At 48.8% G+C, this 13,794-nt stretch overlaps 1 protein-coding gene across 5 annotated transcripts in view; it reads left to right on the forward strand.

Annotated features, from left to right (window-relative positions):
• FBXW5 (F-box and WD repeat domain containing 5) overlaps positions 1–13,066 on the forward strand; it is a 15,240-nt gene extending 2,174 nt beyond the window's left edge. For 2 of the 5 annotated variants that reach the window (XM_075905993.2, XM_014579342.3), the window contains exons 2-9: positions 1,209–1,424; positions 2,657–2,814; positions 4,170–4,344; positions 5,032–5,180; positions 7,835–8,321; positions 9,349–9,496; positions 10,715–10,954; positions 11,994–13,066. In XM_075905993.2, the coding sequence (XP_075762108.1) occupies positions 1,232–1,424; positions 2,657–2,814; positions 4,170–4,344; positions 5,032–5,180; positions 7,835–8,321; positions 9,349–9,496; positions 10,715–10,954; positions 11,994–12,240 (1,797 nt within the window). In that variant the 5' untranslated portion in view covers positions 1,209–1,231 and the 3' untranslated portion in view covers positions 12,241–13,066. Of the gene's footprint in view, positions 1,425–2,656; positions 2,815–4,169; positions 4,345–5,031; positions 5,181–7,834; positions 8,322–9,348; positions 9,497–10,714; positions 10,955–11,592; positions 11,709–11,993 lie in introns of all 5 variants that reach the window. The other 3 variants (XR_003091501.2, XM_014579341.4, XM_006134759.5) reach the window with 3 other exon arrangements.
• Positions 13,067–13,794: the final 728 nt, after the last annotated feature.

The following is a 13,794-nucleotide window of genomic DNA, read 5'->3' on the forward strand; positions in this document are numbered from 1 at the left end:
TTTGAAGTGTAGCAACAGCTCTAGGGCTGTTCCTACACTTCAAAGGCGGAATCGCCCTATCGACTAATTGAATAGTCAATGCAAAAATGCATTGACTATTTGGTTAGTCAATTAGTCAATATTTAACATCCTTATTATATATTACCCTCCAGCAGAATCAGCCTCTCACAAGTGTCTGATCTGTTCTGGAGCTTGGGTCTGTTTAGGTGCTTCTGTCTTGCGCCAAAAGCTCAGGTTGGAACCTGAAATACAGATCTTCCCCCTCCTTGGGGAGGGAGGGCCTATATAACAAGATTGTGAAGTGACAAGGTGGATGAGGTAATTGCTCTATTTGGACCAATACTCTTGGTGAGAGAGACAAACTTTTGAGCCACACAGAGCTGCTCTTCTTATCTGTCTCACCAACAGAAATTGCTCAAGATGTTACCTTACCTATTTTGTATTAGGTTAGGGTTGGCTATAACTACATTACATACAAGTTTGTAAAATATCCTCACCACCCAGGATAGCCCATGCAGAGTATAGCTGCCTCCAACGAATCTATTTTGTTCTTTAGCTGAAGTACTAGAAGTTGCGCTTTCATGCTAAAAAGTCTCAGGATCAAATGCTGTTGACAGCCTGTTTTTGGATCCTAATAAATAAAGTTAGGCCTGTAAGTGGACATTTGCAGGATTGGGGCCTGTGTTTGTGTTGGCTGATCTTTCACGTGAATAATTTCATAGTAAATGTAAGTGTCTGTCTCTGGAGCTTTAAAGAATTGCTATATTAAAAAATAAAAGCAGAAAATTTGTTAAAAAGCACATTCTGTTTGGGGGAAGATAGAAGAAAATCATTAAGGATTGTGTTACACCAATGTTCTCTCTAATCTTTTCCATCCGTGTGGAATATTTTTTGTACTGAGGCATGTGTGACTGTTCACTACCAGTAGAAACAAAACCTAGCTGTGGGCGTTCTGCTAATCAACTGGGTGACATTTGAGTTCTGAAAATTTGCAAAAGTGTACAGCTTTCAGGGAATACTGCAGTACACTACCAAATGTTATAATATAAGCCCTGCAAATCTGTAGATAACCACTTTTTATCTACATCTGCAAATGTCCATGCATATAGCCGTAGCTCATTTTTTTGCAAATAAGATGTGGATACAAATTCTGTGTCTGCACAGGGCTTTAGTTATCATACCAACTTTCCCCCTTTGTTTGTTTTCAGATCCCTTTGGTGACAATGACAGTATGGATGTTGTGGGTAGTCCCCTTCTCCCAGACAGCATCCTCTATGAGATTTTCTTGTACCTGGACCACATAGATGTGCTTTCGGTGGGGTTGGTGTGTCAGCAATGGCATGCAGTGGCACGGGATGAATTCCTGTGGAAGGAACTGTTCTATAGATACTACAGGGTTTCTCGGGAAGTGCCACGACACCCAGGTTTGGTATTTGTTTAGTATGTTATCAGTTTTGCACTGTTGGGAAGGTCTGGGTTAGCTGATTGTTAGAGCACAGTCCTATTAATTTCCAAAACAGAAATAGCATGGGCCAGTGGTGGCAGCAGCAGCAGCAGCAGCAGCAAAGATTTCCTCCAAGCACTCCTGTCAGCATGCTCCACCACACCATGAAGACTGGTGCAAAGAAAACATTTAGTTTCTCCACAATCACCTTTTTGTCCCTGAGTTCTCCTTTAACATCTTGACACTTTTTTAATACTGCTTCTTGAGTCTTTGGCTAGCTGTTCTTCAATGTTTTTGGCTTTCCTAATTTTATTTTTACACTGCAGTTGTCAGAGTTTATGCTCCTTTCAATTTTCCTCACTAGGATTTAACTTCCACTTTTTAAACAATTCTTTTTTGCCTCTCACGGCTTCTTTCCCATTGTTGTTTAGCCATGGTGGTGCTTTTTTTGTTATCTTATTATGTGTTTTTAATTTTGGGTATACATTTAATTTGTGCCTCTGACGGTGTCTCTACAAAGTTTCCATGCAGCTTGCCAAGATTTCACTGTTTATACTGTACCTTTTAATTTCTGTTAACTAATCTCCTCATTTCTGTGTAGTTTCACTGTTTCCAAGTGGTCCAGTTATATTCACCTCTTGGACCAGATCCTGTGCTTCATTTAGGACTAAATCAAGAATTGCCAGAACCTTGGGGTATGACTTAGCATCCAGTATTATAAAGTCGAAGGCAAATGTCCCCACTAAGAACATTTGATCGACAGAGTGCATCCATAACTACCATGACTACATAGACTCTTCCAGTAATGCACTGTGGGTAGCCATCCCATAGTTCCTGATGCCCATTTGAATTCTGGGTCAGACTCCCAATGCTTGATGGGACAAAAACACGGACATGGGTGGTTCTGGGTACAAGTCATAATCCGCCCGTGATGTGCTTGTCTCCTCCCTTCTTGAAAGCAACAGCAAACTGTCTTTTCGTGCACTTTTTTCCCCTGGTTATCTGTGCAGATAGTATTACAAACATAGATCTTGCTCAGGGTACACATTGCTGTGGCAAGCATTACTAACATCTCGCACATGATCCTGCAGTTTGTCCAAAACCTAATGCCAGTAAAAAATGTTAAGTTACTGCTGTAAACAAGTCATGTGGCTTTGTGGTTTCCATCTATGCTGAGCTCTGACTCCTCTCTCTTACTCACATGTGTTGCAGCTGCCGTTTCCTGGTATGAGGAGTTCCAAAGGCTCTATGACACCATCCCATGTGTTGAAGTGCAGACCCTGAGAGAGCACAATGATCAGGTCTTACATCTTAGCTTCTCCCATTCAGGCTACTTGTTTGCATCCTGCTCCAAGGACTGCACAGTTAAGGTAAAAGGCATGCGTCTGTTGTGCTGAGGGGTTTATTCACTCAAACAGGCTGGTCACATTCAGGCTCCAAGTGTGAAAATCTTCTGTTGAGCTCTGATATGCTGAGCATCTGGTTAGTGCTGTCCAGCCTTCCAGTTAGGAACTGTGGGGAGGGATTCTGGTATGGAAACTTCTTTGTGTCCAGAATGCAGAGAAGGAATGATGAGCAGGTCAGGAGCATCTGAGTTTGTGGAGCTTTGTGCTCAGTCTGCTCTTCCTCTGAATTGCTGGCTATCACTGCAATCTTTGGAGCTCGTTGACTAGACCTCTTTTGTTCCCTTGCAGGGCTTTGAGCTTCTCTGTGTGTCATGGCTCTTGTCACATAGAAATCAAGGAGGGGGCAAGAACAGAGGTTGTGAGCAGGTTGTGCAGGGATGAAGGTTTCGCTGGTATAGGAAGGGGAGTTGGAGGTGGCTTTGAAAAGCAATCTCTTGATGCATAGACAGTAAAGGGACCATTATGATCAGCTAGTGTGATCCCCTACTCACAGACCCTTGCCTACCCACTCCTGTAACAGACACCGAAGCTAATTCCCTTGTCCAAACTCTCCCTCACTGAGATTTCTGACCTAAGCTCTAAACCATGTGATGATACCCCAGCATGGGCAATTATTGGACAGGTCCTGGGAGAGTAGGAAGGAGACCCATGAAACAAATAGTCTGAACAGTTTTGTAGGCCTAGATGTTGGGGCTTCTGGCTCTGCTGCTGACTCACTGTCCATTTGAGTGAATCATGTACCCTCTCTGTGCCTCATCCGGTGGTTCCTGAATAACATGTCTGCACATCTTCTGGGTTCCCTTGGTCCCTACCTAGAGGAAAGCTGTCTGGGTCCACCTGATTGCTTGGGAGGTGGGAAGGTGGACAAAGTTAAGGCGAGGGGTCATACCTAGACACTAACTCCATTGCCAGGAGCCAGGGAAGTCCTCCCCAGTGACTTCTGCCTGTGGCCCAGCTCCAATTCCACTTGCACTGCATTGGGGCCCAATGCAGTCAGAAATGAATATGATCATATGGCTGGTCTCCAGCTATCCAGGGTATGTGACTGTAAAACGAATCAGGAGGCAGAACTGGGCTCTCAGAGGGACAACTGTTCTGGGTTTTGCAGCCTCTGAGGCTGAGGGAATGAGTAACAAAGGCAGTGAACTCACTGGAACCAAATTAATCTAAAATGTTCATAGCAGTAATTCTGCAAACCCTCCAGTTCCCTTCTGAAAGACTTTTTGGGAGTGAGGCTGGGATTTGGACATCTCCATCCATGCTCTGGGTATCCTGGTCATCAGGCCTCTAACAGTCTGCCCTGTTCCCTTTGCTCTCAGATTTGGAACAACGAGCTGGCCATTTCTCTGCTCCACAGTTCCAACATGAGGCTGTACAACTGGAGCTACACCCAGTTTTCCCAGTTCAACTCAGATGACTCCCTCCTTCTGGTGTCAGGGGTCTTTGTGGGGCCTCGCAACTCTTCGTCAGGAGAAATCGCTGTTATTAGCCTGGGTAATGTTCATTTCGGCTTGGCTTTGCCTTGGTGTGAGTGTGGAACTGGCTGACTGGCAGCAGATTGAGATAGTCCAAGGAAAGGAGAAGGTGACAGGATGGTTGGGCTGTGACTTGGCCTATGCCTAGGAACAGGACTCAGCGTGGGATTTGAGTACCTTTTTAAAAGGGATCTTTGTGCAGTGCTAATGCTGCTGCAAGTGAGGCACTGATTGCCACAGCCAGGCAGCAGGAGAGTGGGCAGTGGGCAAGTTTTCCCTCACAGCTCAGGCCTGAGGCTACCCATCTGCCAGTAGCCCCTGATCCCATTAGCTGGTCTGTTCCTCTCATGACAGGCAGCTTTGCTGATGCTTATCATCTGCTACCTCCTGGATTCCCTGCCCAAGTGGAAGCTTCGTATGGGGATGGATTGGCTCAAAAACTTTGGGCCCCTGTTTAAATTGATAGTGGCACTGTGTCAAGAAGAGACAGTCCCTCTATGATCTAGGGGAATAGCTAGGCTGCTAGTTACCATAGCACCACTGAAAAGCAGCAAGTGGTGGGAAGCCTTACTGATAAGAGACCGAACATCTTCACATCCATTCTGCTTCAGGGATCAGTTGGCCTTTGATTTGAATCCTTGTCCCATGGGGCCTGTCTTACTTCACTGGGAGCTTCATTATCCTCCTTCTTTCTCTTTCCCTACAGAAAACTTTGCTCTCCTCTCCAGAGTGAGGAATAAACCCTATGATGTGTTTGGCTGCTGGCTGAATGAAACCAACTTAATTTCCGGCAACCTGCACCGAATTGGGCACATCACTTCCTGCTCAGTGCTGTGGCTAAATAATGCTTTCCAGGTGCGTCCCAGGGCCCTGGGTGGTTTAATAGCCTGGGCAGTTCCCATCAGCTGAGACTGAGGTGTGAGATACTGACTTTGATGTCATTGCTGAGGCTCCTTTCTGAGAACTGATGCCTGAAAGATCCCTAGGCACTGGCAACAGGAGTGAGGAATGGAGCAGTCTCCCATGATTCTGCCTCCTGTAGTAAAAGTGGAAGTATCTAAGAGGGTGTTACAAGGAAGAGGGAGAAAAATTGTTCTCCTTGGCCTCTGAGGATAGAACAAGAAGCAATGGGCTTAAACTGCAGCAAGGGAGGTTTAGGTTGGACATTAGAAAAAACTTCCTGTCAGGGTGGTTAAACATTGGATTAAATTACCTAGGGAGGTTGTGGAATCTCCATCATTGGCTATACAGGCAGTTCCTGACTTACGCGGATCCGACTTATGTCGGATCCGCACTTACGAACGGGGCTTTTCTCACCCCGGAGCTCGCGGGCGGCGGGACCGCCCAGAGCACAGCAGTCCCGCCACCACGTCCTCTGGGGCGAGAAAAGCTGCTCCGGGTCTCCCTGGTGTGCTGGGGGGGACTCCCCAGCACAGCAGGGAGACAGGAGCAAAGCCGCAGAGGCGGGGGACCCCGCCGCCTCTGCGGCTTTGCTCGGGTCTCCCTGGTCTGCTGGGGGGGGAGGGGGCAGCTAGTGTGCTCTCCCCCCCCCCCCCCCAGCAGACCAGGCTTTTGTTGCAGGACGCCTGGGGTAGAGCAGCTGGGGTGCTGCCGGGTTGGTCCTGCGGGGACCTACCCGGCAGTGCCCCAGCTGTTCTGTCCCAGGAGTCCAGATTCAGCCGCTGTTGAAACTGATCAGCGGCTGATTCCAGGAAGCCGGGGGCAGAGCAACTCTGCCTAGGGCTTCCTATAGTCAGCCGCTGATCAGTTTCAGCAGCGGCTGAATCTGGAGCCAGTTCCGACTTACATACAAATTCAACTTAAGAACAAACCTACAGTCCCTATCTTGTACGTAACCCGGGGACTGCCTGTATTTAAGAGTAGGTTGGATAGACATCTATCAGGGATGATCCAGATCAGTGTTTCTCAACCAGTGGTATGAGTACCCTTAAGGGTACTCAATTGAAATTTGGAGAAAACTGAATTTTTGTTTTAAGTTTTACAGTGCTTTATTATTTTTGCACTTTTTATACCCAAAAATGTCATCGCCCGCCCAGCTATGATTAAGTTGTTTAAACAAATGTGGTGCAATGGCAGAAAAAAAAATCTGTCTGAAAACTGTAGGTCCTGGGGGTACTTACAATTTTTTTTGAAAAAGGGGTACTTTATTTAAAAAAAAAAAAAAAAAAAAGGAGGTTGAGAAACACTGATCTAGATGGTGTTGGTCCTGCTGTGAGTGCAGGGGACTGAACTTGAGGAGGTCCCTTCCAGTCCTAGTATTCTATGATTCTAAGGGTCATTCGGGGAGCAATTACCATGCTAGAATGAACTGAGAAGGGTAACTGGTAGTGAGCTGAGGCTCATGGTGGAGTTGGCTCAAGTTAGCCCTTCAGTGCCCCACTGGTCCAGCACCCCTTGCAGTGGGCACTTCCCATGTGGTTCTGTGCTGCTTCCATGCACTCATATTGTGCTAATGGGGGCTGGAGCCCAGCTTGTGGTCTCATTTGGAAGGGACCAGAGGATGAGCCATGATGGGTAAAGAGTCACTGGAAGCCTGGAGCATGTTAGCTGTTGCCCACATGCTGTTGTGTCTGGGTACTCAGCCTATGGGACATGGATGCTCACTGGGAAGGGAATTTTCATGGCCATAGGGGAGCCAAGGAATCCTCCCTACTAGAGGCAATGAGGGAAATGAATGTTGTGACTTGATAGCGAAAATGCTGTTTGGACTCTAGGGGCTGTGAATGAGGAGGATCTGAGTGCTGCTCCTGTCACAGGAATTCACTAACCCACTGCACCTGTTTCCTCCTGGATGAAATTGGGAGAACAGTATGCATGCTGCACAAGGAAATCCTCGTGTGGCAGGCATTCTGTGTTCACACAGCTCTTCCCACTGAACTGTACTACAGTGTGCACTGCTATTGGCAGGCTGGCCCTGTCTTCTCCATTGCAAAAGGGAGAATTATTAATAATTTGCCATTTATTCCACTTTCCCTCAAGTCTTTAGACTTCTGCGCACAGCTTATCTTTGCCACCTCTTGCCTCAGTTACTGCACACTAAGGAGTTCATTGGTGCCTGTTTTCCCTCGTTTAGAATGGCCAGTCAACTGGCACCAATCATGCTGAACCTGTGGTCAGAAAAGAAGCTTTGTTCCTGAACCTGTAGTTAGGAAAGCTGGTATCAATTAGAAGGCTAAAGCATAGAATTCTGACTTCTATTCCCAGTTCTGCTGCTGTGTGATCCCTCTGTGCCTCAGTTTCCCCACCTGTATAATGGGGATTGCTATGCTGGCCAATTTCCAGGGGGCTTCATTCGCTACCACTTGTCAAGTGTTTTGAGAGCCTCTCTTGAAAGATCCTATAGTGCACAGTGCTGTTTTAAAGAGGGCTGTTTACAGAGATTTGGTGTTCCTATGAAGTCTGTTGTATTAGTGATGCTGAGCCTTTTTTTGCTGCCTCGCTCTTTTGGGGTACAGAAAGAAGGCACCTGCTCTCCCCTCTCTTAACAGGGCATAGAGTCTGAGAATGTGAATGTAGTCAAGAGACTGTTCAAAATCCAGAACCTGAATGCCAGCAGCATCCGGACAGTGATGGTGGCAGACTGCAGCCGTTACGATGCTCCAGACCTGCTCCTGGACTATAAGGAACAACTGGCTACCACCACCTCTCCCTACCAGCACTTTGATCTTGGCAGTGAGAGTGAAGAAGAAGAGGAGAAGCCCAAGCAGAGACTGATGCGAGAACCGGGGGCGCAAGCCTTCCTGGATGGTGGGAGTGGAACATCAGAGGATGGGCTGCAGCAGTTCCTGGATGACCTCCTTGAAGGCCGCATGAAGCCTGTCATGAGTGAGAGAGAACTGGAGACGAAGGTCGCAGAGCTGCTTGCTAGGAGCAGGACTAAGCCACCTGAGTTAACTCAGCTCCCCACAGAGGCCAGCAACAAGAAATATTTAATCTTCACCACAGGATGCCTCACCTACTCTCCACACCAGATAGGTGAGTGGCTCTGCCTTGCTCTGACTTCCACAGATTGTCACAGCACAGTCTGAGGGATGAATTTGGTCTATTTGAAGCACCTCCCCCAGCCTTGTGGGAGGGACGACTGGACCCATGTCCAATTAATTACTGGGGATAACTAATGACAAAAGGGGCAAGGAGTGCGGGCTAAAGGTTCATAACTAGGGAGCCGGATGGGGACATTGAGCAGAGAACCCCGGCCAGCGCCCACCGCTCCTCAAAGCTGTCGATGGAGCCAGCGGGCGCCGCCCAGAGGAACTCTGCCCGGATTCATGACACGAGGGAGAAGCGGAAATAGGCCCCACAGTCGCAGAGAACCCCTCGTCCAACATCTTACTCCTGGTGTTATAGATGGCAGCTTTCGCTAAGGCCAGGAGTAGGTTGACGAGGAGGTCTCGCGACTTTGTGGGGCCACGGATAGGGTGTGCATACAGGAAAAGGTGAGGAGAGAAGTGCAGCCAGAACCTCAAGAAGAGGTTCTGGAGGAGCCGGAATAGGGGAGGGATGAATTTGGGCAATGGCTATCCACATGCTAACTCAGTGCCTTTCTGTAAGTCATCTGCTTGCCCTTAGGACAGAGGGTTTCTGGTAAGTGCCTGCTGTAAGATTGTAAAGTAGCTGCCACTGTGGCCTCTTCCCAAAGTGCTTCCCACAAGTCTGCATGCTTCCAGGCTTGGTCTCTGGCCAAAGATGAAATTTTCTGGGAAGTTTGTGCAAAACCCTTTCAGCTGTTTAGAGCAGGAGCGGGCAACATATGGTCCAAAAAGTTCAGATCCAGCACGCCATGATTCTTTGGGGGACAAGTGGCCTGCGGCCCAGCGGGACCCTGGGGGAGACTCCCTTCCTGCCACACACATGCCCAATGGGAAGGAGGGATGCTCCTTGCTCTGGAGCCCGGGGAGTGCGCTTCAGCCCTGGTCTATTGCCTGAGACCTTTGAGTCAGGTAGCAGCAGCAGCTCTTGCAGGGCACGCTAATTCCCCTTCCTGCCTCCCTTTTCCCTGAAGGAATTAAGCAGATCTTGCCTCACCAGATGACAACTGCTGGGCCGGTGCTTGGGGAGGAGAGACGTTCAGATGAGTTCTTCGATTCACTGGATCATGTCATTGACATCCATGGTCACATTATTGGGATGGGTCTCTCTCCTGACCACAGGTGGGTGAGGCAGGATGGAGGAAGGCACAGTAGAGCGGAGGACCTGCCATGTGGGGGATGGGGCAAGGTGTCGTCAGTGTGAGTGTGCGTGAGGGAAGGAGGGGGAGGCGGGATTTCCAGCACTTAGTGACTCATTTGTGAAGAGCATAGTGATTGTCCCCTTCCCCCATGAGCTCATTAACGCCTATAGACAGGCAAAGAGTAGACAGGACCTTTGTCTTTGAGATCTTTTCTCCTGAGCTCTGGCACACAGCAAAGTTCATGGAACTTAGCGTATCTTATTAGCAGCATAAGCCAAGCTGGTGGTTTGGGATCAGCAAACCACCAACTGCAGCACTATATGCAGAGGAATGCCTCCATGCCAGCAGAGAAGTGAGCCTGCAGTCAGGTATAGCATGTATGACCTGCTCCATGCCAGAGGCTGCAATGATGGGGCACAGGAACCAGAGGGCTTTTAGGAGTGAAAATGGCTGTTATGGGTGAATCATGGTGGTGCTCCATTTATGTGCACAGTTTGACCTGGTCACAGGATCTGGGTTGAGGAAGAAATTCCACTCTCAAACAAGTAAGGGAGAGCATTGAGAGGACCCTCCATTAGGTCAGCTGGGGGTAGCCTTCTGGATCTGTGTATCTGGATCACATGGGGATTTCCTGTGTTCTTCAGAAAGGGTCACAGGACTTGAAGCCACCAGATTGGTGAAGGGTGCTTGATTTAGCACCCTCCTGGGAAAAAGGTGGCCAGGAGTCTTAGCTGGAAGGGATAGGAATGGGGTTGGAGACCAGCCAGATGCTGATTCTAGTAAATGTATGCATGAGCTACCTGAGATGTGTGTCCCATCTGTGGCTCTGTAGCTGGGCCAGGCTCTCTCCATGACTGGCTTAGATTAGGGAGCTGGGTGGATAAAATGAACTCTGAGTTTCCCACCAGCATGTTATTAAAGGCCCCTTGTAAAGCACATGGGAGTGCAGTTCTGACTTGCAGAACTGGGCAGGGATGAAAATGGTTTCACTGATATCCTGAAAATAATTCACATAAACAGGCTGTTTCCAGAACGTCAGCCTGTAGCCCCTATATGCTGCAAGCTTGTGCTGGAGAGGCAGGCAGTGAAATGAACCAGTGCGCCAGCACAGTCCAGCTGGCTAGATTTTCTAGACTGGATGGCGACACTGACAGAAGTGATGCAGTAATTCAGCAGTGGAACTTTTCCTATTCCCTAGATATCTTTATGTCAACAGCCGGTCCTGGCCACGGGACTGTGTGATCTCTGATCCCATGCAGCCACCACCCATCGCAGAGGAGATTGACCTGCATGTGTTTGATCTGAAGACAATGAAGGAGGTGAAGCGAGCCCTCCGTGCACACCGAGCCTACACCCCCAACGATGAATGTTTCTTCATCTTTCTTGATGTCAGCAGGGACTTCGTAGCCAGGTGCCCTGTTGTCCTCTCTTTCTTGGGGTACGTCTAGACTGCAAGGATCTATCGGAAAAAGATACGCAAAATGCACTCCGCATTTTGCATATCTTTTCCCGATACTTTCGTCAGAAGAGGCTTTTCTGAAATTTGGCCTGTCTAGACTGGGCAAAATTTTGGGGAAAAAAACCTATTCAAAAGCCCCTTTCTTCCTCGTGGAATGAGGAATACAGGGGCTTCCAAAAGAATGCGTTTGCTCTTCCGCCAAAAAAAAAAAAAAGTGGAAAAGCAAAGGCATTCCCTGGACGCGGAGGAGTTTTTTCAGGATACTGGAGGTAACCCGAAACCCCCCCGCAGTCTAGCCGTACCCTTGGCCATAAAACTGGTGAGATGGGAGGGGAGAGAAGCAAAGCGAAGCTGTCTTCCCAACCCCTGTACTGGGTCCCTGGGTTTATTGTAGAGCTAGGCCTCTGTCTGAGCTGGGGTAGATTCTGCAGCATTGGCCCAGCCTCAGAGAGAGACATCCTGCAGCAGCATGACTTATTTGGAAAACTGGGCTTGTGCCAATGGGATGCCTGCCAATCACATGCTCAGTGCAGTGACTAGACTAGCACAATTGGTATGTTATGCTCCCTCCTCCTCCTCCCCTTGCTCTTGATGTGACAGTGAAGAATTTCGTGCAGGAACTCTGGGCGGTGGCATCTGAGGAGAAGATAGTTGAGGCTTCTGATGATTTAGGATTGTGGAAAGAAGAGCAGGTTGATGGGACAATTAACTCTGAACCCTGAAAATGACATTGGTGAGTGCCCATTGAACTGATCAGTACAGTTCACACCACCAAGTACTGTGTAAACCTGGCTGCAGATTCATCCAAATACTCCCTGCATTGTTTCCCCTTGGCTCCTTCTTGAAAAGCTCTTCTCTCACCTGTGAGAGCTGGACACAAGTTGGGTCAGTATTTTGGGTGTAGCCTCAGGCCTAATGGGAGAGGCACCTGTCTCCTCCATGCTTTTGGGGAAGAGAGTTAGGGCCCCTTTCCCTCTGGCTGGGCAGGGTGCTTACTGATATTTTCTGTCCAATGCAGTGGGGCAGAGGATCGTCATGGCTACATTTGGGACCGGCACTACAACATCTGTCTGGCCAAGCTACAACATGATGATGTGGTCAACTCTGTGGCATTCAGCCCAGTTGAGCAGGAACTGCTCCTGACAGCCAGCGATGATGCTAGCATCAAAGTGTGGCGCTCCCCCCGCACTGTGCGCATCTGCCAGGCCAGGAAACCTAAGCCCAGGAGGCTGCTCTTCTCTTGGCTCATGAATCAGAAGAGCTGAGCCACAGCACCTGATAATGCTGATGCCTCACTGTAGCCACAACCTTTATTGAGCTTTGGACAGTGGGAGTGTTGATGGAGAACCGTGGGTGCAAGGCTCTGGCAGGGTCCTACCCAAAGAGAGTATCTTGAACTCCCATCAATGGCTCACATCTGCCAAAACGGTTACAGTCAAACTCGCCCCAGCATCACTGCACCTGTGATGAACTGGGTTCCATTTGTGTTGTAGCTGTTGCGGATCACAGCAGGCAAATTTCACCTGCCTACCCATCATGCAGCCAAGCTTTGGTCACTGAGCAGCAGAGACTGGGGCAGCTGGTTTTTCTTCATGAGCTTGGAGATCTAGCCTCACTCAGAGCTGCTGACTTTCGAGTGCTTGGCCAAAGGGAAACGTTGCAGCACTGCTCTGCCTTGTTGTGACAGGACTGTTTTCAGTAGTAGTTTTGTTGTCTGTTTGTCCCAAACCTCTGCAGGAGGCATGGTCAGTGTAACTGCTATCCTCCAACTGTATCCTACAGTCATGGCTGAGCAGATTGGGGAGGGAGGGGACTTTCAGAGAGGCTTACACACTTTCTAATGTGCAAAACATGTAGCTGGTGCTGGCTTGGCAGCACTCAGTGCTGAGGGCAGCTAGTAACTTTCCACCTTGGGCCTACCAGAGCCCTTTGCACTGCAGCCAACTCAAAGCAAGCCTCTGTCACTGCTCTCCATTAGCTGTGCCTGAGCCACTGGCTTCCATGCAAGGGTCTGTGGAGAGCTGGGGAATCACAGAATACAAGTCCCACCTCCTTGATAAGTTGCTCAATAATATTAAGATGCTAAAGCTGCATTGCCTAATGTGGTATTTTCCAGGTACCCCACTGTTGCAGTGCCTACAAACTAGGGTTCCCCCCTTCTGTGAGGGCAGCTAATGGGAGAGGGTTGGCCACAAGCCTCTGGGATAGTTGAGAACTCGGTGCCTGCTCGGCAGGGCAGAAGGTGCTCCCTAACTGCCCTCCAGCTGAGAACTGCTCAAGCTCTCACCATGGGCAGTGTCTCCCTGCAGTGGTACTGGCCTCCCATGCTCCTTTAAGTTTTCAGCTTAACAAAAGAATGTGTCCATTTTTTCCGTGCTCTGCACTTTTAGGCTACGTCTACACTGGCATGTTCTCACACAAAAACTCTTCCAGAAGAGAGCATCTACATTGGCATGTGCTTTTGCGCAAGAGCATCCATGCCAGTGTAGACACTCTCTTGCGCAAGGAAGCTCTGATGGCCATTTTAACGATAGGGCTTTCTTGCGCAAGAAAACCATGTTGCCTGTCTACACTGGCCTCTTCTGGAAGAGGGCTTATTCTTGAGTGGGAGCATCGGAGTTCACAGATTGCCGTGGAGCCAAAACAGATTTAGTACGTACCATTTTTGTAGCTGGGCATTAACAACCACTGATAGAAGAGGGGAGGGTGATGTGTGAAACAGGACAGGCTGGCAAAATAAGCATGCTGAGGGGCTGGGAGTGAGCTGTGTCCTTGCCCCAGCATAGCTACAGCCCCATGATGATGGTTTTCCCTACTCT

This window comes from Pelodiscus sinensis, chromosome 23 (genome assembly GCF_052426305.1).
Source record: "Pelodiscus sinensis isolate ZL-2025 chromosome 23, ASM5242630v1, whole genome shotgun sequence".
NCBI lineage: Eukaryota > Metazoa > Chordata > Testudines > Trionychidae > Pelodiscus > Pelodiscus sinensis.